Here is a 23,562-nt window from a genome sequence, read left to right as displayed (position 1 = left end):
AGGCGTTCTTAAACAGGCTCATGGATGGATGAACGCAGATTTCTAAAATAAATAGTAAGATATATTTATGCTCACTGCACCTCTGTGTGGCAGTACAGTGATACTGTCCCCCTCCCCCCCATTACAGAGGGGGACCTAAGTCTAGGGATATAAGCGACTAGTCGCTTCCTTCCCCCTTGCTGGGGGAGCAGGCTTAAAAGCTGGTTTCCTCTCCATCACCGTCTCTGCGGGGGGCAGGGGAGGCAGAGGGGTACGAGCACAGGGACCGGGCATGAGCCAGGCATCAACTGATTCCCAGCTTGTGCCCAGTCTCACACGCTGCCCCTCTGCTTTTTAAATGTATTAAGAGCCTGCCAGTTCTTAACACATTTAAAAGGCAGAGCTGCAGTGAGGTTAGCTCCTCGGGGCTTGGTGCTAACACTGCTGTGGCTCCCCCGCTTATTGACTAGTTGATAGAAATTCCATTGACTGGTCAATTAATTGATTAAGCTAAATTTAACATCCCTACCTTAGTCTTTGTGTCTAATTGACTTTCCTGAGGTCACCCAGAAAGTCTGTGGCAGATTATGGACTTCAACCAACGTTTCCCCTAGCTAAAGGCAGAGCCCTAACCACTAGGAAATCCTTCCTCTCAACTTTTGTGATCAGTATAAACATGTTCTCAGTTTCTGACTTTCAGAAACTGTTCCCAAACTAGCTCAGTGACCTTAGCCAAGTACAAATCTCATGCAAATAGTGTTCAGAAAAATGAGAATCTGAGAACAAGCTACAGCAGCAGAGGAGATCTAATATTGCAGTTTATAACTAGAACCCTGCAAATCATCAGATATCCGCTTTCTATCTGCAGGATGTTGATGTGTTTATCTGCGACTCGTTTTTGTGACTACAGATGCGGATACACAATTTTGTATCTACACATGGCTGAACTTAAAATCTTGTGTCACATTCCAGATATAAGTGATCCCAATAGAGACTTTCAGTACTAAATGTATCCCAGGTTTTGATGTAATTTTCAAAGGAACACCGAGGTTTTAGCCAGGAAACAGATATAGCTGAGAAATTAGAAGACTAGCATATGCCATCTCTTAATATGCTATCTCTAGTAAGTGGAATTAAAGCACTAAAAGCAGAGTTCTTAAAGCACTAAAAGCAGAGTTCTGGTCCAGTTGAAATACATTGCAGAAACTTGCATGGATTCTAGTAGGATTGAGATTTAGCTGGGGTATGTGAGTAGGCAGGGCATTTCCTCCTGTTATTTCTAAAGGAAATATACACGGTGCTAACGGATATCCTTAGCTAGGTTTTCATGTTATCTGGGAAAAACAAGACTGCTGGAGAGGCACACAACTGAGAAAAGAGGGCAGCAACCCACTTATCTGTTGCTGGACTATTTCTCTTTTAAAGCATTTGGTAATGCTTCTTTCCCAGAGACTCTAATAGAAACCTGTAGCAGGCCAAATGCTTATGTGCTCGAGAAATGTACCACTACTCAATGTAAAGTACTTTTCACCTATTATGTACCAAATGCTTTAATAGTAGGGGTTCCAGGAAGTTTGTAACTTTGTCATGCAGTTGTAACCCAGATCAGTACAACTTGATTGTGGATTGCCTCTTCCATCCCAAGACATACAAGCTAATCCTCTCACTCCGCTTGCTAAGGTCAGAATGTAGGAAGCTGTGATGTATTGCTACAGATGGAGTAACCTCAGCTCATAGAGAATCTGGGGGGAATCTCTCTCCTTAGTATGGTTATGTAAGTTGAGTGAACACCTCTCTGTTGTACTAAGGCAGCAGTAGGATATTTTAGTAGAAAATAGAAAGTTGTTCATAGTTAGATGTTAAGATAACATATCTTTTACCTTCTTAACTTAATCGTCCAGACAAACTAATCTGTTCATGCGATCGAAGTGTTCGACTGAAACAGCCACATGGGTTAATTGATTTCTTTGTTTTATTGATGCCTATTGGGGTTGTAGCTGTCTGTGAAAGTTACTGCTTGGTAATATTAACAAGCAATCCAATTGGATTATTTTTTTTCTTGGAATGGATCAGTGGCTTAGAAAGTACCTAAGGGCAGATTGCTGGTTTACTGCTATTCTCCTGAGATGTGTGGGGGAAGGAGAAAGCAGGGTGAAAATACATTTTTTTGCTTCTCACCAACACTGAGCTAGAATAAGCTTTTTGTACCGGCTTCTGTTTCCCCTAAACAGAAATAATTTAGGAGTGGATGGTGTATTGTGCAGCCCCATTAACGCGGGTCTGAAGTTCTCATTAAGAAAAAGCACTCAGAGCCATGCAGTTAGATAAAACATGGACTCAAAAACTGATTGCAGTGCATTGGCAAAAGACACGAGAAAGGAAACGTAACTAGCTGGCATGACAGCTGCAGCGTCCAGGCTTACTTTATCTCTGACTTCCTGTCCTTGTCCACAAATTCGGAAGGCATTTTCTCTCGCACTTGAACAATCCTAAATGCTGTAGGCTGCACTCTTGTCTGGCGAGGTCCTGCCCTCCACATCTGCACTCACGATGCGGGGTGCAGTTTACACCACCTGGACGCTGAAGTGCCTTATTTGTGGGTACAGTCATGTATTTCAGCATCTAAATCATATAAGTGGTATCTGCAGTTTCGTGGGTGCAAAGATGGGGGGGGGGTGGCTGTTCAAGTATTAGGGCTGCACTCCCTCCCCAAGAATACTTCTGAAAAATATTCAGTCTCATTAGCAGAAAATGGGCAGATGAGCACCTTAGCAGCACCTTTCCAGCTGACATGCTGGTTCAGACCACCCCCTGCAAAATTAAAGTTGTTGTTGGTGTGTGTGTGTTTGAAACTTATATTCCAGGTAGTTGAGGTACTAAGTATAATGAAATGTATGTGTGTGCGCACGCTTGTATGAGGCTTGAGCTCTGTCTCAAGTCTGCAAATAACACAACACACTCCAAAACAAAGGTTACAGAATGGCCTACTGTCCACAAATGGAGGATTTCAAGTGTGTGGGCTGTAGCATGCACATTATGCTGTGTCTCTGCTCTTCAGTGGGGAAGAGGTGAAGCAGGGAACGTCACTAAATGTGTGTGCCCTAAGATGTTGCTGCTTTTGCTGGCCACCACATGGGGGGAGGGAATCTCTGTCCATAGACGATGATCAGTCTTTAGCGCCTGCCCTCTCTGCCAAACAAAAACCCAACAATCCTTGCTTTGAAGGGGAGTAATATCTGGTGAATTTATGCCAGGAATCAAACTGGTATCTCTGGTGCTAACTTTGGTTTCTCTTCTCCACCTACCACCTTCTGCTTTCAGGTTTTGTTGCCAGCTGCCAGCTTACTGCAGTTAATGGACGTCAGACAAAACTGCTGTGATTTTCTGCAGTCCCAACTGCACCCTACAAATTGCCTTGGGATCCGGGCCTTTGCCGATGTGCACACCTGCACTGAACTTTTGCAGCAGGCCAATGCCTATGCAGGTGAGCAAAGCGTCTTGGCTTATCCCAACTCCTTGAAGAGTTGGTTCCTAAGTATAAAGGGTATTGGGGGATGATGCCAACACATCCTTTACCAATTTGTTCTTTAATGTTACCAAAGAATATGCAGCGGGCTTCTTTGTTGGATGCTGTGGGGCACCGACATGTGATGTTGCTGCAAAAAGAGGAGCCCCTTGGAATGATGGGGGCTTTGGAGGTGAAGTGAAGGACTTGAGATTAATTTGTTTTGTATAATGCAAACAGGTGTTAGGTGAATTAGGTCTTTTATGTATTTGTAAAGCAGTAGCAGAAATACAGCTTATTTATCTTGGGGGGAGGGGGGAACACACACAGAAAAGGGGCTGAATAGCTTGTCTGTTTGTCTAATCACATTTCTTTCTCCCCTTTCTCTTCTGTGAGCCTGCCTTGGAAAGCACATGGTAGTAGGCTCAAGTGATTCATCCTTTGGAGATGTATGTTACTGTGAGTGATGAGGGGGAAGTGGCTCGCATACTTTTCTCCAGTATTTTCCATAGGTTGATTGAGAAGCATGTCTGGTAGGGGTGTGAAGAACAAGTACTTAATCACCCTTACTGGGTGATGCTTACCAAGTACTGGTTAACCAGTGCCCGGCAGCAGCCTGCAGTCCCACTGGGTCCCTGTGCGGGGCCAGGAACGGGAGCTCTGCAGGTTGGGGGCTGCTTCAGCCAGGCTGGAGCAGTCCCCCTCACAGGATCCCGCTTAGTTAGTTAACCAGATGAACATTAGGTTAACCAAACCTTTAACTGGTTACTTGAGTAAATGGGATTTTACATCCCTAGTGTCTTCTCATCTTAGATGTTCCAGTATCTTGTCTTTCGGTCTCTCTGTGCCATACCTTATACATTGCCTCTCTCTTAATACATGTGGTCTATAGGTACAGTTTACAGTTAGGATGAGTAGTTATGGGGCATAGATGTTAGGGATGTAAAGGAGTAGTCAACTACCCAATAAGCCTAGGCTTCTCAAGTAGTCGAGACAACTACTTGCATCTTCCCTACCCCCTTGCTGCTTCTGTATCAGAGGCAGCAAGGTGGGGGGAAGCAGGAGCCAGTGCTGGGGAGAGCCAAGATGGTTCCCGTCAGTACCATTTCTGTAGTGTTGCCCATCTCCCCTTCCCCCCCCCCCCCCCCCAACCCCACCCCGCTGCTGCCTTTATCAGAGGCGGTGGGGGGCAGGGGCTGCTGTGGCAAAGCAGCCAGTCCTTGGCAACCCGGCTGCAGGCAGGGGCTGCTTCCTCTCCCCACTGGGAACCCTGCGCACAGGGGCCGCTGCCAGCTGGACAGACAGCCCTGCTCAGTTCTGGCTCGCACCGAGTGTGGGATAAAACCCCACTCTGGCTCTGCAATTTCAAACACAGTATGAGCCAGGGGCGGGCTGTCCAGCTCCTAATGCCTTTTTAAATTGCAGAGCCGCAGCAGGGTTTAGTCCCATACCCAGTTTGTGCCTATTGACTAATCAAGTAGTCGATAAAAAATTCTATCGACTACTTGATTAGTTACCCGCATTTTAACATCCCTAGTAGAGATGGTGGGGAGGTTGGTTTCTTTATTTATAGTGGGAGACGTTCTTAGGCAGTAACTTTTCATTGACCACAATGGGCAACTGTGAATTTACCTGGAATTCCTTTTTGCTGCAAATCTTTTACTGGCAGCATGACCCCAAATCTGTCTAGCCATGTTGGGCAACGTGTGATCTTCCAAGGACTCTCTTTTTAATGGGACCAAGCCATGAGGAGGCTGCGTATCTGTACAGTTAAAAGTTAAGCCCGGATGCAAAGTGCTCAATGGCTGAGAACATTGTCTGCATAAATGGGAGTCAGTCTGATTACAAAGTGCCTGTTACAGTTTGCAGGTGTCCAATAGAACACTGTCTCTCCCAAAGCCTCCCTGACTGGGGTGAGTTCCGATATATCACAAGGTGCCATATGTTAATGTCCAGGCTCTGGGTAATGCCCAGTGTCGTTCATCTCCAAGATTTGTAATAGTAGACCTTGGATGGGAAGGTTGCTACTACTAGTAACCCTGCCAATGGCTACAGCTGTGCTGTTCAGAGCCCGCCAAGCTCTGTCTCAGACAGTCATTCTCTTCCAGCTCAGCTAACTTTAACTTAAATGATTCTAGTACACACCAGGTGCTGTTTTGGTGGCCTTGGATGGGGGAATGCAAGCTGCCTTGCTTTATTCACAGCTCTTTGACTTAGATAACTCAGCCCTGTCAGTCATGTTGAGGGAGCGGTCTGTGTTCCTCTTGTTTGGCAGCTGATATCCAGCAGCTACTGCTACCCTGCACTAACAAGTCTGAGGGGTAACCATGTTAGTCTGTAATGGTAAAAACAACGAGCAGTCTTGTGGCACCTTGGCGGTTAACAGGGTGCCACAGGATGCCACAGGATTGCTTGTTGTGTTTAACCTGCACTAGTTTGTGCATTGTAGAAGCAGTTGTCTAGCCAAAAACAGTCTGAGGGTCAGATCCTAAGCTCATGTAGATTGTCATTGCTCCATTGACCTTAATGGAACTATGTCAGCTCGCAGAAGCTGAAGAGTTGCCCCTTAACTTTAAGGGGTGACTTAATTGGATGATAATCTATCACATACTGCCAGTTTCTTGATGACGTGTAGTTATGCTTGATGATGTCTGCTTGCTTTTCTGCTTATTTGCATTGTCTAGGACAGGGGTTCTCAAACTTGTGATATTGCTACCTCCCTCTCCATTGCTGCAGCCACCCTCTCAGTTGCTCGTGGTCCCTCTCTAAGTTGCTTGCGCCCCCCCCCCGGGGGGGGGGTGTCGGGACCCACAGTTTGAGAAACGCTGGTCTAGGGGATTTATTCCTGTAGTTGTTAGATGATGCCTAAGGCAGAGAGCCAGGTGGGGCCGAGTGAGAATTTTTTATGCTCTTAATTTCTCCAGACCCTCTTTTCTCTCTCAGATTTACCTTTGAGCTTTTTCCTGCTGTGCTGTGCTTTGTGTAGGCAAAGCTGTCCTATTCTACAAGTCCTTCCCCAGTCTGGTTCCACTCGTGCTGCTGCTTCTCTGCTACATTTTGCCCAGCATTTATGGTTTTTAATCATATAATGAGTAGGCTCTTCCACAAAAAAAAATAATAATAATAATTAGCATGACTACCAAGTTCTCCTGCATTCTCTCTCAAAACCAGATAAAACCTTTCAGCCTCTCTTGTTGTGTTATCCCAGGAGAAAAACAGTACTCTGATAGGAATGGCCCATTGTATGAGGGTTTGCTTGTAATACCTCATTATACTTGCTTCCAGGGCCCTGTTTAATCTTTAACCTAACACGCAGTGCATTCAGTGCATATTTATTTGGTTGTTTGGCAATTAGAAGGCCTGCTTTTGTTGCTTTATTGGCTTTCATGAGTCCTTGTTAATACAATTGCCTATGTAATGTTAATGAAACTCCATTAATAAAAATGCCATTAAAATTCTTGGAGTTGATTGTGTAACAGCATTAAGCTGAGCCAGAAATCTGAGAGACCCCTCAAGGATTTTGAGAGCACAGTTTTTTTGAAAATGCCTAGTTTAAAAGCTTAATTTTAAACAATGGATAATGTTGGCAGGTGAAGTAGCTTTCTTTCTATGAAAGAGCATAGTCAGTTAAATGTGTGAAATCAGAATGGATTTTACTTGCCTGTCACAAATAGCATGGAATGAAATATTCATTGTCTACTGCCCAGTCCCTATACTGCCTGGGCATTATTCAGAGCAGAGAGCACGTGCATTATGCTGGATGGAGTCTTGTGTCAAATCAAGAGAGCTGTCTGCTGGCAAGCATAGGCACAAACCTTCAGCGCCTGATTCTCATTTACACTAAAGCCATTCGTGTGAAGGCGGGTGCCAGTTGTAATGAACCCCACTCTTATGCAGCCAGATATAAAGCATCAGAGGGAATCGGGCCCATTAATTCCCAAGATCAGCCAGAGCATTTGCCCCCTTAGCTGGAGTCATAGTCCTTTGTGATGGCCATTTCCGAGAGGACGGCAAAAGTAGGGAGAGCAGAAAGGGAGGAAATGTGAGGGGAGGTATTGCTGCCTGTTTACTGTCTGTAAACTCACGCGGTGGCACCTGCTGCTGGTCACCTTGGGAATTAGCTCTTCCGTGTCAGAGTGCCTTCTGCTGGCTGGTGCCTCGCTCTCCGCTACCTATCTCCTGCACTCATGTCCTCCCTTCCCAGGGAACCCCAGTTTTCTATACCTATCTTGCCTGTCGCCATCTAGCCCTTGCCTCAGGGGCAAACTGCCATCTGAAATGGCCATGATCATTAGCAAAGGTTGTGGGCCTGCTGCCTTTGCCTGCCCTGGCTGCCTCCCTGCAGCTCTGGGACCCTCAGGCCTAGAGAGCAGGGCCTCAGTCTGGGAGTTTGCCTGGCCAGAGCTCCCCAGCTCTGCCTGCCTTCCCCAGCCCTGCTGTGTCCCAGGAAGCATAAGAACGGCCGTACTGGGTCAGACCAAAGGTCCATCCAGCCCAGTACCCTATCTGCTGACAGTGGCCAATGCCAGGTGTCCCAGAGGGAGTGAATTGAACAGGTAATGATCAAGCGATTTCTCTCCACCCTCTGACAAACAGAGGCTAGGGACGCCATTAATGGACTTAACCTCCATGAATTTATCTAGTTCTCTGTTATAGTCCTAGCCTTCACAACCTCCTCAGGCAAGGAGTTCCACAGATCGACTATGCGATGTGTGAAGAAGAACTCTGTAGCTTTCCTGGCAGCCAGGTCCCTTGTGCTCCACAGCTGGAGCAAGAGCAAGTGAGTTTTCTCTCAGGAGCCCTTATTTTATGCAGCCCTTAGCTAAGTCCTAATTGGCTGATACCTGCCACAGCTGCTGGCTACGCCGGCCAAACCCTCTCCCAGGGCTGGATTTAACCTTGTTATGGCCAGTGTGGGGAGATGCCCCATCACACGGTCACTATCGTTTAACCACGTGGCACCACGAGAGCCATACAGAGCAGAGCGCAAGATGCGGCCCTTGCTGGGCTCACCGTGGCGCTCGTGGCTGGATTACTTGGTGCTGAAAGGATTGGGCCTTGGAAGTCACTGCTTCACAGGGAATCGCAAGACTAAGATTCTTGTCCCCACATTTAGCTAAACGAATGGGTCTGGGCAAGCAATAGCCACGGGGACATACACCCCAGTACTGCCAGCACCGGTCTTCTTGTTGAAGTGATTCAAGTCAATGCCAGGGTTGGGGTTTTTTGTTTAATAACTGGCAATATTCAGAACCTCCATCTTATATCTCACCTGAAAGCAAGCAGCACAGCATCCCTTACCACAACACTGCCTTATTGACTCCGTGTCCCCAACATACTTCCTGCCTCATCCTGTGGTTTTCCTTGTGGCGTCTCTTCTCCAAGTACTGAACAAATCGAATGCTGCTTAGCTTGCGAGAACAGACCAGGATCACAGCTAGCAATGGCATAGTTGTTGGTTACCTGTTGGTCTGGAAAGGAGCTCTTCTTTCTGAATTGCCATTGGAGAAAGCAATCGAGCAGGGCTACATTGGTTTTTTTTGCTGTTTTATGATTTATTGCATTTAGTGAATGAGTCTCTGGGGCTGCATAGATGTTATTTCAAATATCATTCCGTTTATTTAACCTGCTCTGAGATTTTTTTTCTATTCTACTTATTTTGATTCTACTGAAATCATGTTTGTATGGAGGGGGCTGGCTGTAAGAGTAACTATTCTCTGCACACTGTAGTCCTTACATTGGCTGAAACCATGGATTTCATTATAATTTTCCTTTCCCACCTTTGATTTTTTGAACAGAGCAGCACTTTCCCGAGGTGATGCTAGGAGAAGAATTTCTTAGCCTTACTCTGGACCAGGTTTGCAGTTTAATATCCAGTGACAAGCTCACTGTCTCTTCAGAAGAAAAGGTACTGTAACTTACATAGTAACAGAATCTGTTCAGGAATGTTTTGAGTTTTTAGATATATTATTGGAAACTGGTCGCATGGTGTGCTGTTTTGGAGCTCTTTTTCCAGCAGTTCAACACATTTAAAAAAAGAGGAAATTTATAACTAATAAGAAACCTAGAGTCCTATCAACATTTCTGTCAGTTTTCTCTACGTAAGGCCTTTACTATAAAATCCTACATTTTGTCCATCTAATCCCAAGGTAAATGGCAAATTCTGTTTCTTTTTGGAAAACAGGAATCTCCTCTTTCCACAGGTGTAAAACTTCTCTTCTAGGGTCAAAGCATCACAAGAGATCAGACCTTTAGCCTTTCACTGGCCTAGGAAGAGATGTTGCATATTCTGTAATTCAGATCTGGATAATTTGAGGAGGAGAGGTCTGTGATTAGGAGGAAATAAGGAAACGCTTAAAAAAAAAAAAAGGCTGGTGCCATTTGGAAATTTAGAAGGTCAGGTACCCTATACTCTTGGTCAAGTGCAGATGAGAGCTCTAGGCAAAGAGGGCCCAATGGTTAGGGTACTACCTTGGATTTAGGAGAGATGGGTTCAGTGACTCCATCCACCGCAATCTTTTCTGTATTACTTTGAGCAAGTCCCTTTGGCCTTGTCTACACTACCACAGGCCATTGACCTAAGTTATACAACTTCAGCTATGTGACTAATATAGCTGAAGTTGACATACAACGGTGAGCAGACCTAAGTATCTCCACAGTGGTAAGTTGACCGCCGACACTCTCCTGTTGACTCCGCTTACTCGTCTCATTTTGTCGCAGTACCGGAGTCGATGAGAGAGTGCTTGACCGTCGATTTATGTGTCAGTACTAGACTAGGGATGTAAGCGATTAGTCGACTATCCAAAAAGCATAAGCTTATGAGATAGTCGACTAGTGACACAACAAGTCGCTTCCCCCCCATCTTGCTGTCTCTATCGGAGAGCGGCTGCAAGGGGGCGGGGAGCAGGAGCGGGTGCTGAGGGGAGCTGGCTTAAAAGGCTGGTTCTCCCCCCCTCTAACTCCCACGCCATCTCCATAGGGGAGGCAGAAGCATAACGGTGGACCGGGTGCAAGCCTGGGATCAGCTTGTTTTCTGGCTCATGCCCGGTCCCCCCCCCATTGTGCTTGTGCTTTTTAAATGTACTAAGAGCCACATTTAAAAGGCAGAGCTGCAGGGGGGGTTAGCTCTTGGGACTGGGAGCTAACTCTGGTGCAGCTCTGCAGTGTCCCTCCCCCCATCAAGTAATTGACTAGTAAATGGAAATTCCATCAACTAGCTGATTAAACACAATTTAACATCCCTATACTAGACGTGATAAATCAACCCCTGCTGCTCCAACCGCACCTAGCGAAGACGTGCCCTGAGCCCGTGTGCTTTAGCTCCACATCTTTGAAATGAGGATGATAGCCCTGTCCTATTTCATGGGAGTTGTGGGGATGAATACAGGCAGTCCCCGAGTTACGCGGATCCGCACTTACGAACGGGGCCCTCTCCCTGGTCTCCAGCAGACCAGGGAGAGGAAGCAAAGCGGCGGAACACGTGGGCAGCGGGCAGCCCAGATGCGTCTGGACTGTCCGCCGCCCTCGTGCTCCGCGGCTGTGCTCCCCGTCCCCCTGGTCTGCAGACCAGGGGGACGGGGAGCAAAGCAGAGCAAAGCCGCGGAGCCCGAGGGCAGCAGGACAGCCACGGCGCATCTGGGCTGTCCCGCTGCCCCCGTGCTCCGTGGCTTTGCTCCAGGCGCCTGTGGTACAGCAGCTGGGGCGCTGCTGGTTGGTCCTGTAGCGCCGCTCTGGGCGCTACGGGACCAACCCGGCAGCACCCCAGCTGCTCTGCCCCAGGCGTCCTGATTCAGCCACTGCTGGTCAGTTCCAGCAGCGGCTCAATCAGGACACCTGGGGCAGAGCAGCTTGGCTGCTGCTGGGTTGGTCCAGCGGCGGCGCTACTGGACCAACCCAGCAGCACAGCGGCTGACTTGGGGATGCCTGGGGTTCTTAAGTTGAATCTGTATGTAAGTCAGAACTGGCGTCCAGATTCAGCCACTGTTGAAACTGATCAGTTTCAGCAGCGGCTGAATCTGGACGCCAGTTCCGACTTACATACAGATTCAACTTAAGAACAAACCTATAGTCCCTATCTTGTACGTAACCCGGGGACTGCCTGTACTTCAAACAGATTGTGAGCTGCTTGGATTTTATGGAAATAGGAGCCACATAAGCACCTAAATTAGACAGATCGATGGGTTACCGGAACATGATGATTGTCGTTTATCTCACAGACGTGACCAGCTCACTCAAATGCAGAATATGAGCTACAGATGTGTAAGGAATGTGTCACCTGGCAACTAAAAGGGAAAATCAAGCTGTCATCCTGTATGTCTGATTTTACCACAGATTTGCTCTGCTTGTACAAAGCAGCCTTTACAGGGCTTTACTAGCTTTTCCCACTGCTGTGCTGACACATCTGTGGTGTTAATAAATTGCCTTTACTGCCTGTGTTTCCATGGAACGAAAAGCCAAGTTTTCAGTCTTCTGTTCTGGACTTCATATAGTTCAAAACATAATTTTGTTGTTAGTTTTTGAAGTTGAGCGTGCAAGACTGTAAAAGAAAATGTAGGCTGAAGCGGCACATTCAAAACAGAAATTAATAACAGGCTAGAGATACAAAGAATGGGATTAATATAGACACACAGGGTATGTTCTGGCATCCAAAGAATATTCCAGAAATGTAGGTCATGTTGACAGAGTAGTCCATTAGCTAGTATAATCTTCATTATTATAGGCAGAAAAATTTCTTTGACCTTTCATATTCATCTCTTCCAATGTTCTCATTGTTTAGTGGCTTGTTTTTTAAAATCATTTGATGCTGCAAGTAGGCAGATGTTTAAAATGGCATAGGGCTAAATCATCATGACCAGATTTTATGAGATGTGGTTGCTTTAAAGTAGGTTAAACTCATCATGGGTAAAGAAATAAGCTGAAGTGCCTATTCTTGATGTGTCTTCTGTGTATAATGGAATCAGTGAACCAGAAATTCCATTTTCCAGAGTAGATGGACGTGTTATAACCAGATACCTGTAGGCCCAAACGGTATCAAGGCATTGCTTTTGGCGTGCTCCTGTCACCCAAGTAATCGGTCTTGTTTGTAAACATTATTAGCCTGAAGAATTGTCCTCTTAGACCCTCTGCTGTACATGGGTGCCCCCCTCCCACCTTGCTTCATTGCTTCTGTAACTGCAGGCATCAGACCTAGAAAAAAGGGCAATTTTTACACCATTAAGTTTGTTCAGACTTTTTAAAAGTAGGAGTTTTGTAGTAACTTGCAGACACAGTTACCCAGCTCCCGTTTCTGTAGCATCTGTGCAAGATTTAACGCACTGATCCGCACAACATCCACGTGAAAGGGGGAAGTTCTGTTACTCCAGTTTACAGAACAGGTGAGACAGAGGTAGAGATTAAGCTCACACGGGGTACATTTACACAGCATTTGAAGCAAGCAGGAGTGAGTCTTCCAGCCTAGGTTGATGGACTTGGGATAACAGGGCTTGCGCTAGCCCCCTAAAACTGGCTCCTATGGACAGCACTTCGATGTTGTGGCTCATGCTAGAGCAATGCTCTTCAACCTTTTTATGACTAAGATCACTTTTTAAATCTTAAAAAAAAAATTGATGTCTATGTCTAAGGTCACTTAGACCTTTCTGTGTCTAAGATCTGTCCTGCTCCTTCCCCAAAGTCCTGCCCACTCCATTTCCCCTTTCTCTCGGTCACTTGCTCTCCTCCACTCTCTCTCACTTTCTCAGGGTGTGGTCTCTGGGCTGGAGCGAAGGGACTCGGGTGAAGGAGGGGGTCAGAGGTGCATGCTCTGGGAGGGAGTTTGGGTAAGGGGTGTAAAAGGTTAACCTGTTACCCAGTAAGCATTAGCCTTACTGGCACATTTACCAGTGTAGCCGGTTAACTGGAGGGCCTGGCTGGTGGGAACAGCCCCTGGCTCTCAGTGGGCCAGGCTAAGAGCAGAAGGGCTGTAGCAGCCACCCGCCTGCTGCATCGTGGTGCTGGTTGGGGCCAGAGCAGCCCCCCGCACCCGCCTGTGGCATTTCATGGCAGGGCTGACTGGGGTTGGAACATTCCCTCACTTGCTGTGGGCTGGCTGGCAGGACCCCGGCTGTGGGGGACCTCTGCCTGGGCCAGCCCCTGCTGCGGGGCCCCAGCGGCTTTGCACCAGCCCTCAGTTAACCAGTTAAACAATTACAATTATATTGTTACCTGGTTAACATTTTTAATGGGTATTTGCATCCCTAGTTCGGGTGCAGAAGGGAGCTCCAGGCAGGGGCAGAGTGTTAGGGTGCAGGAGGGGTGGTGGGGTGCTGGCTCAGGGAGGGTGGGGTCAGGGCTAGAACAGGGGTGAGGTGCAGACTCTGGCCATGAGACGCTGAGCTGGCTCCTGGCTGGCAGAGCAGCAGGGCTCAGACCGGCTGCCTGCCTTTCATGACTCCAGGCCACGCCTAGGGTCTGTGGGTGAGGGAGCACTGGAAGTGTATTGGCCCTGCCCCTTCCGCTGGAGACCCCGCCTCTTCCGGGGCAGCTCAGGGCCAATTCAAAAATTTTTGAAGTTGCCCCCCCTTTACAATTATTTCCCACCCCTGATCCAGCTGCAGGCTTGTCTCTGTGCTCCTCTTGCGGGGAGAGGGACAGCATGTCTCCATGCGATCCCCCCAGCGCTGTCCTCACAGCTCCTGTTGGCCAGGAGCAGGCCAATGGGAGCTGCAACTTGCAGAGCAATAAAGCCTGTCCTATCCCTAGACCTGGGCTGGGCAGCTTGCGTGCTCTCAGAACGGGGGGGATTGAACGCCAGTCTCTTGTCTCGGGCTAAGATTTGCTTATAATCGATCAGTTAACCCCGGATTGCAAGCCCAGACCTTGCCCTTAGAATTTGGGGTCACCAGAGATTTCGTTGTGAGAAAACACCAAGTCCCACTCTGTCTTCTCCTAGGTAGCGTGCACAGAGGTGATATGCCAACCTTGTCTAAAAGCTTTTGGGGCCGTTGCAGTATCTTCCTGCACTTGATCTTGAACTTGTGGGCTGTGCTTTTGTTTGGGTAGGTGGCTTTCACTGAACTGAAGGGAGGAAATTGCCCCCTTCTAAGAGGTTGGCTTCCTCACATCTAGGGTTCTCCATGGTGTCCAGCTGGAAAGTTCTGTCTCAAAATCACAGGGGCTTTGTGAGCAATGGAAGGGTGGTGGCCATTCAGATTCTGTGGGGAAGGCTGTGTTATGCCCTAGAGTAGACAGTGAGTGAAGTGTGCACTGATACAAAAATGGATTGGGACCTGGTAAAAATGATCATTCTGCAGAATTGTGGAAACGGACAGCTTTTGAAATAAAAGAAGTTGGGGTTTTGGACTAGGGATGTAAAGAGTTAAGTGGTAACCTAGTAAGCATTTTCCTTACTGGTTAAGCAGTGGGGAGTGCAGTGCGGCAGACTCAGCCCTGCTCTGGCCCGGCCGGGCCAACCGTGCATGGGCTGGGGACACTCCAGGGCAACTGCGCTAGAGCAGCCTCCTGCCCGCGGTGTAGGTGTGGGCACTGTCCAGCCAGCGCAGTGGGCTCGGTGCAGCCTGGCCGGAGCAGCCTGCTGTACAGGAGGCCTGGCCCGGCTGGAGCAGCCCCTTGCCTGCAGCATGCCAAGGAGGGTGAAATTTTAAGAAGTGGAACAACAATCAAAATAAGAGGGGATTTCACTGCACATACAGGAGGCCCCAGACTTGTGATGGCCCGAGTTCCGATGATGCATGGTGCCTATCGTAAATGAGGGTTCGAGTTACGATGCCTCCGACTTGCGACGCTTCCTCCGGAACCGACTGCGTCACAAGCCAGGGACCTCCTGTATGAGCATGTTCTTAGTTGTTCAGATATTAGAAGGGGGTGGTGAAGGGATTTAAATCTGGTCTTATTCACTGAATTAGCATGTGATCCCAAAACATATGTGAAACGGATCTGCCTGATTGTTAACGTATTGCAAATAAATCCTTGTGATATTTTTTACAAATAATGTCCAGCAGAATGCCAAAAAATGAATTAGGGTTTGTCTTCATTCCGGTACCTAATGTAACAAGAGGGGCATGTTGGTCTGGGTGACCTGCTTCACTTCGAGAGTGTCGTGGATCATCTAAGGATGAAACAGAGGATTTATCAAAGTGTGCAGCCCTGTTCTCTTGACACTCGGTGCTTGGGGAATGGTGTTTGTGCTCTGAATATAGGGAGCATCGTGCCTCTATATCTATCGGCACCATTACCTACTAGAGTTATTGCCTCTGGTGCATTTTCCCCCCATCTCTTTCTTTAGATCAGTGATTCCCAACCTTTTTTCGATGGAGGAACCCCTAAAATAATTTTTTATATCCCGAGGAACCCCTATCTATGAAAACGTTTGCTTGGTCAGAAAAAGTTGACAGCGGGGAGCGCAAGTCAATTACTGCTTAATTATTGTCAAGAAAATGTATTTGTAAAGAGCTGTTTTAGTTGTGTGGTGTGTGTGTGTGTGTGTGTGTGTCAGCTTACATTGTAAGACTTTTTTTAAAATTTATTCCACGATTTCTCGTGGAACCCCTGACGATGGTTTGCAGAACCCCAGGGTTCCGCGGAACCCTGATTGGGAAACACTGCTTTAGATACTGCTGACCTGATGCTTAGACCACTAAGCCTCTGGCTTTGGTAATTACTAAGAGGCAGGTTCTCTTTTCTATAAGGTAATTGTACACTCTCTGTGTAGGTCTTTGAGGCTGTTATATCTTGGATAAATTATGAGAAAGAGTCTCGCCTAGAACACATGGCAAAACTGATGGAGCATGTTCGTCTGCCCCTTCTGCCCAGAGATTATCTTGTACAGGTTAGTGCATTTTAAAAAAATCCTCACATTAAAACTGAGTATACTCTCAACTTCTGAGAGCTTCTGTTGTGGGTGGTTTGGCATTTATCTTAGTCTGTGGGCTGACGATAGTGGATGCGCCTTCAAAGTGAGTGGGAGCAAATGATAATTCAAGCACTGGAAAAACCTTTCTCTCCCTAAAAATTATCTTTTTTCTACTAAGCAGTGCCAAAGGCAGTGATGTGCATCCCCAAACTGCACAAACATAGAAATAGGGATTTTTTTTAAAGGCATTCGCTTACCTGTTTTGCTAGCTGGTTAAATTAAGGGCCTGATTCTGAAGAGGAGTCATGCACATGAGATTCCTGCAAAATCTAGGTGGAGGCTTTTGAGAATATATATATGTACTTCAAAACCATACAGAATTAAAAAATGATGTTGTATTAGGTGTCACCAGTAGGCTTTTATGCTTGCACTTCAAAGTATTTTTTCTTAGGTTATGTCTACACTTCAAGCTGGGGTTGTGATTCCCAGCTCGAGGAGACATTCCCAGGCTCGTTCTGATCGAGCTAGCATGCTAAAAATAGTTTAAATGAAGTGTTATGAGTGGTGGGAAAGGCCACCTGTTCCAGGTATGCACCTGTTTGACATCATAGCAGGTACTCGGCAGCGAAGACTCGTGGTTCTGTGGTGATTCTCTATTTTTAGCATGCTACTTTACACAGAGCTATTAGGTACTTGCACTGGGATGGGTTTTCTGAGGTGGGGATCACCTTGCATGCTGTTGGACCACCTCTGTACTAGGACTGGTGTATCTGTCTAAATAAGTTAAATTTAGGATGGAGCCAGACTACACCACTGAATTCTTCTTCACTGAAAAGCTGATCTGCAAGGCTCCAGAGGTCTCTTACTGCTTGGCAGGGGGATAGGGCTGGTATCAAGAAGGGGTAGCAATAATGCAAGTTATAGTTGCTATGCGTTAGGCTTTTTGACATACAACCAGGTATCCCTGATCCTCTAAACCTCCCTATGTATGCAGGTCTGGTCTTTGGGCATATGAGTGAGGGCAGAGTAATTAAGGGCACATGGCTTGGATGCACGGCTCCATCGTTCCCAGCTAATTCTTGTGTTTGAACTGGACACAGTGTGTCTCCTCTTCATTCCGGAAAAATCAGTGCCCTTCTGCAGAAAGACTTTAGCTTCCACTATGAGAATGAAAGGAACCCTCATTGTGTAGACACAGTTATGACTTCGGAACAGCAAGGCCTGCATAAATAGATGAGTTGGTAAGAATGAGAATGAACTTGGAAATAAATAGTGGGACTTGGCAAGTCCTTACTGAAGACTCAGAATTCTGCCCACTAATGTTGCTGCCATTCTGTCTTTCTCCCTGCCGTGCTTTTTACAAAAATGATTAAAAAAAAAAAGCCCAACCAATCTTGTTACTGTATTTTCTCTGAAAACTTCCTGGTGAAATACATCAATAAAAACTTTTTTATTGGCATTCCCAGACAGTTGAAGAAGAAGCTTTAATCAAGAATAACAACACGTGTAAAGATTTCCTTATTGAGGCCATGAAATATCACTTGCTTCCTCTGGATCAAAGGCAGTTGATAAAAAATCCTAGGACAAAGCCAAGGACTCCAGTTAGCCTGCCAAAGGTAAGCTAACTTATCTTCCTAAATAGAGAAACTTGGAAGGGGAAAATGTAAGCCTTTTTTTTTTTTTGGTAATGGTTTTGATATTGCATCATTAGAGGCACCATTCACCTTTGAATGACTAGAGCTTGTTCTCTAACGGTACGTCTACACAGCAATGTTATTTCAAAATAACTAGCGTTATTTCCAAGTAATTTAGTCCGCGTCTCCCCAGCACACAGTTATTTCAAAATAATGTTGAAATACTGTCAAGCAAGAGGACTTCTTACTCTGACTCCTGTAATCCTCATTGTACGAGGAGTAAGGCAAGTCAGAGGAAGGGTGCTCTATTTTGAAATAAGTGCTGTGTAGACACTCACTATTTTGAAACAAGCTACGCAATTGATGTAGCTCAATTTCCATAGTTTGAGTAAAGCTGTGCTGTGTAGACACATCCTAAATAGACTTCATCCTATTGATCCCTCATTCTGTTGCACTTCAGTGTCTCTGATAGTACTTGATCTAAACCTTGCTGAAGTCAGCCTTACAATAGTATGCTTGCTGGAGAGTCCCCCCATGCCAGGGGAATGCCTAGTCACATATCTTGTGCAGGTTTCTGCTCCTTTTCGTGTTTCCTGAACAGAACATGAATAAGAATCTGCCTTGCTGTCTCTCTAAAATTGACTACTACCCTGGAAGCCTCTAGGGTAGCAAATATTCTGTCTGTCTTCTGAAATAGTGCTAGCATTTATCCGGGGAATATCAGATCAGCGAGCTTAATTTCAGCAGGAGGAAAGCTGGTTTAATTGACCATTTGAAAATAGGGTTAGACACTCACATGCATAAGGAGAGCATCAGCAGTTCCATTAAGGTAGGCCAGCTGTTTTTTAGAAAAGCTAAAAACCACCTGCATCGAAGCATGATCCAGTCGTAACTGATGTTATGAAAAAACTTCCTTGATGGGCAGGTAATTCCATAGTAGTTCACTACATGGGATGGGTTGTTTTTGCACCTTCCTGTTATACCCTCCAATAGTATCAGGGACATGATACTGGAATAGCTTGGTCTGACCCAATATGGTGGTAGTTATGTTCCAATTTCTCACTGTTTGAAATATTTCATTTGGGACCAGCTGAAGTGTTGTAAGGGCTACTGATGACCTCGGACCACTGTTCCCTGTAAGCTGGGTGCTAGTGCAGCTGCTCAGGAGAGATTCCAATGCCATCCAGTTGATTAGCAGAGTGTCCACAACTAGGTTAGTGCAAATTCACACATGCCTTGTTGCACATAACAAATTTTTTTCTGCACATAGATGGAAAAGTTCTGCACATGAGTGGAAAAGATTAGAGGGATCACTGCTCAGGACTGTACTTGAGAACTGCTGGTGCATGGGCTAATTGGGTTTTTACATCCTTACCCCTTAAAATAGTTAATTGGTTAAATTATTACAGTTATATTATTTAATCAGTTAAGCACTGTGCTGCAGGTGGAGGGCTGATCCAGTCTGCCACAGCCACAGGCAGGTGGCTGATCCAACCACATTGGTTAATTAGTTACCACGTAAGCAAGCTGATAAGCCGACTGCTTACTGGGTAACCAGTTAACCTCTTGCATCCCTAGACAGGGGTTTATGGTGCTCGGAGCATTGTCTGTGATTTCTGCTGAGTGAAGCAGCATGGGTATTGTACAGTTGGCAAGAGCTATGGTGTTTTTAGCTCTCATGAGCTCATCTGCATATTGGAGGCAGAGCCTGATATATCCTAAAAAACCCTTATCTGAAAACCGGTTCATAGCACATTCTGAGCAGCTACTAAAAATAGATGTGGCATAATAATAAAAAAAAAACTCTGAGATTCCCTGTATTGCTATGGAGCTTTGTTAATGAGAAAAAGGTGAAGGAAAATGCTACCCCATCCCCAAAGCACACAGGCGGTTTGCCGTGATGTTGCACAGAAAACTGTCATTGAAGTTATTAATGCAAATGTCAGACTGTAAGATGTCGCGTCACATGCATATTCTTCCAGGTATAAGCCACAGGAAGCTAGATTTTTTTAGAGTCTGTGTTCCAGTTTTATTTTAGGAAACAGTACTCAGATACTGATTTGCTGGATATAGTTAATTTGCTGTTCTACAGAAGGTGCATTGTATTTGCCTACATATTGTGATTCTTAATCAGAATTAATCTACAAAATCTGCCTTTTGGATTGTCATAATAAATTTGTCTTTGTCCTTTACGAACAGGGTGTCTGAATCCTATAACTGTAGAAAGGAGAGGTGGAAAAAATGTGAGGTCAACAAGTTAAAACAGATTCTCAACATTTTCTATATCATGACGCCAAAGTACAAAAGAAAGACCTACTAGCCGAGCTATCCCACCCCATATTTACCTTCCACCCAGCTGTAAAGAAAGGGAGGGAGGTTGCGATCCAGGTGGACTTCCTTCATTGAGAAACCATGGTCTTGTCTATTGCTCCTAGTAATGTGGGGTTGTTTTTTTGCTGCATAATCTCCACTGCTCTGCCATCTCCTTGTTTTATATGTCTTAAGCTCCTTGGTTTTCCTCCTTTTTCCTTGGGAGCCTACTCCACAATAAGTAGGTCACCCTTGCTAGGGAATGTTTCCTGATAACTTTCTACCTTGCCACCTCAGTCTCATGCTAATACTTCTACATTCAGCAGTTTTCCTTGTTTTTTATGCCCTGTAACTATGTCTAGACCAGCGATGGGCAACCTATGCCAGTGAGTGGGCCACACGAGTGGTCCTCCGTCTCTGTGAGCCGTGGGATTGTCATAACCAAGGTGTTCTCCTAGGATAGGGTAGTTTGTTAACTGCACTTGTGTAGCAAGAATTTGCAGGTTGTGCCGATTGAACCGTAACAGCACTTTGATTGGATGCAGAGGGAGCGCACGACTCTTCACAGTGATTGTTTTGTGCAATCAGCACGTACCTCAGTTCACGTGCCCTTGCTTTAAGTGCGTGTTACTTTAGTAATACCGGTAGGAAAAAAACTTGTGGATGAAAACCAGCAGAATCTGGCAACGCTGCAGCATGAGCAACAGTAATCAAAATGTCTCGTGGACCACACGTAGAAACCTGATGGGCTGCATCTGACCATGGGCCACAGTTGCTCACCACTGTTCTAGATTATCTATACATCCCATTTCACCCCAACCCTTCTGGGACTTGAACTCAGGACCTTAACATACTAGGCTACATTGTTGTTTCTAAGATACTGAGATCAGGGCTTTATATTTCTTTCCCCCTAGCAAGCTGTTTGCACGTTCCAAGGCTCATTATCTCGGTGCCAACTCCTCAGCCTTCTAAAAATATGGTTGTCTGGTGTAATGCTCCCTCCTGCTAGCATGCTGTCCTGTGATAAGAGGGATAAATCTGTCGCTAGCTATAGAGAATAAGAAGCCATGTATTCAGAGCAATACACCAAGCAAACTGCTTTCTCGATGAAGAAGCCAGCCAGTTTAAAAAATCTGCATGGGTTCTACTGAAGCTTGGTTGCTATGGGTAGCCATCAAAAGCAGAGTACTTCTTGGGAATGTACCTTTGTTTCCAAATGCAGAAGTCATAGGGAATACATTTCTAGATGGGGGACAGAGGGGAGCATCAGAAAATACATTCATTTTGATCAAAATCAAGTTTACTAAGGTCTCCTGATTGGAAGCAATTTAGAGTTTAAAATGCTTTGGATTTGTGTCTTTGCATGTGTGGCATCAGAGACCTTAGGAAGCTGACAAAGGCCTCTCTGTGCAATACACAGGCAGCCCTAATATTCTAACTCCGTGGTGTCCAACCACTTCTGAAGCAGTAGCTGCTATATTGGCGACTGCTATAGCAAACTAGCCATGTTATTCTGAAAATGTAAATCATTTTGTGAGCCAACCAGCCACACTCAACTGACCAAATAGCCACATGTGGCTAGTGGCTAGCATGTTAGACACCACAGCTCTAACTGCTTACACAGACACTGTGCTTTATAGGGGAGTAGTTTCCAGCATGGGTGGCGCTCCAGCAGAATTGCTTCACTTAGCAGCATCCACTTTTGTCAGCACGTCTATGAACATAGCAAATAAGTGGTGGCCGAGCCGCTGAAACAGCCCTGAGGGCTGGTGCCTTGTTGGAATCTGGGGTGGGATGAGACCTGCTAATGCTGGGTTACAAAGGTAAATGTGACCAAGCACATGTGCAATGAATGGGGGATGGGCTGCTGGATGGAGCAGGGCTACTGTGGCTGGGCCTAAGTGGGGATAAATTTAGAAAAAGAATCTGAATAGAATTTTCTCTGATGAGTCCTGGGGCACAGATGGTCCAACCTGGAGTATGTCTGATTAATCTTCAGATATATGTTTCCTCCCTTGAAGCCAGTCTTTTCCATTCCCGTTGGTATCCTTTCCTGGGTGGGGTGCAAGTTGGGGGGTGGCTCTCCCTGAATCTCTACGTCCCTTAAGAACGCTTCTGCTCCAGTAGGAAAAACATTTTGAGGAGAGAGTTTAGGGGGCAAGCCCTATTGCATAAGAATATAAGAGCTGCCATGTTGGGTTAGATGATGGTCCATCTTGCCCGCTATCCTTTGTTTGACAATAGGCCACACCAGAGCTTCAGCGGGATGTACAGAACAGAGTAGTTATGGGGTGATCTATCCATCTTCCATTCTCAGCTTCTGGTAGCCGGAGTTTAGGGCTGCCCCAAGTATGGGATTATATTCCTGACTGTCTTGGCTAATAACTGCTGATGGATCTGTCCTCTGTGAATTTATCCAGTTCTTTTTTGAACACAGTTCAACATCCATGCCAATGAGTTCCACAAGTCAGTTGTGTAATAAAAGTTCTTCCTCTTGTTTGTATCCTTCATCTTGCTTCCTGTTAATTTAATTGGGTGGCCCTGGATTAGTGTATTGTGTGTGAGGGTAAATAACACCGCTCTATTCATTTTTTGCCACACTATTTATGATCGACAAGGAGTCCTGTGGCACCTTTGCAACATCTGACGAAGTGGGTCTTTGCCCACGAAAGCTTATGCTCCAATACATCTGTTAGTCTATAAGGTGCCACAGGACTCCTTGTCGCTTTTGCAGATCCAGACTAACACGGCTACCCCTCTGATATTATTCATGATGTTATAGACCTTTATCATATCTTCCTAGTTGTCTCTTTCCTAAGATGAACAGCCTTAATTTTTAGTCTGTCCTCTTATGGAAACTTTCATACCATTGGTCATCTTGATTGCCTTCTCTGAATGTTTTCCATCCTTTCTGAAGGTGCGATGACCAGAACTGTACTTAGCGCACTCACACCTTGAATACTGTCTGTTTCATACAGTTTCATTATGATGTTTTCTGATTTTTATACCTTTCCTAGCAGTATATTAGGAACTATTAACCTTTTGGCTGCTGCTGCCCATTGAGCAGTTTTCAAAGAACTGTCCATGGTGACTACAACACATTTATTCCGTAACAGCTCATTTAGAACCCATCCTTATTAAGACTCCGTGTTTGCTACTGAGGTCATGAATTCTGTGACTTTCCGTGCCTCCCTTTCCCCCCCCCCCCGCCTCCTCCCAGCAGCAAGAGTTTAGGGGTGTGTGGGAGGGGCTAAGGGTTAAGCATTGAGGTGTGGGGTGGTGCTTAC

General features: G+C 45.9%; 1 protein-coding gene across 9 annotated transcripts in view; it reads left to right on the top strand.

Annotated features, from left to right (window-relative positions):
• The window catches only part of KLHL3 (kelch like family member 3), a 114,267-nt gene that overhangs the window by 71,764 nt on the left and 18,941 nt on the right, over positions 1 to 23,562 (top strand). For all 9 annotated transcript variants that reach the window (XM_075900450.1, XM_075900451.1, XM_075900456.1 and 6 more), the window contains 4 exons: positions 3,301 to 3,463; positions 9,283 to 9,392; positions 16,191 to 16,307; positions 17,798 to 17,947. In XM_075900450.1, the coding sequence (XP_075756565.1) occupies positions 3,301 to 3,463; positions 9,283 to 9,392; positions 16,191 to 16,307; positions 17,798 to 17,947 (540 nt within the window). The remainder of the gene's footprint in view (positions 1 to 3,300; positions 3,464 to 9,282; positions 9,393 to 16,190; positions 16,308 to 17,797; positions 17,948 to 23,562) is intronic.

This window comes from Pelodiscus sinensis, chromosome 17 (genome assembly GCF_049634645.1).
Source record: "Pelodiscus sinensis isolate JC-2024 chromosome 17, ASM4963464v1, whole genome shotgun sequence".
NCBI classification, from domain to species: Eukaryota; Metazoa; Chordata; order Testudines; family Trionychidae; genus Pelodiscus; species Pelodiscus sinensis.
The sequence above is the reverse complement of the archived record's forward strand: the minus strand, read 5'-3'. Positions and strand labels throughout refer to the sequence as shown.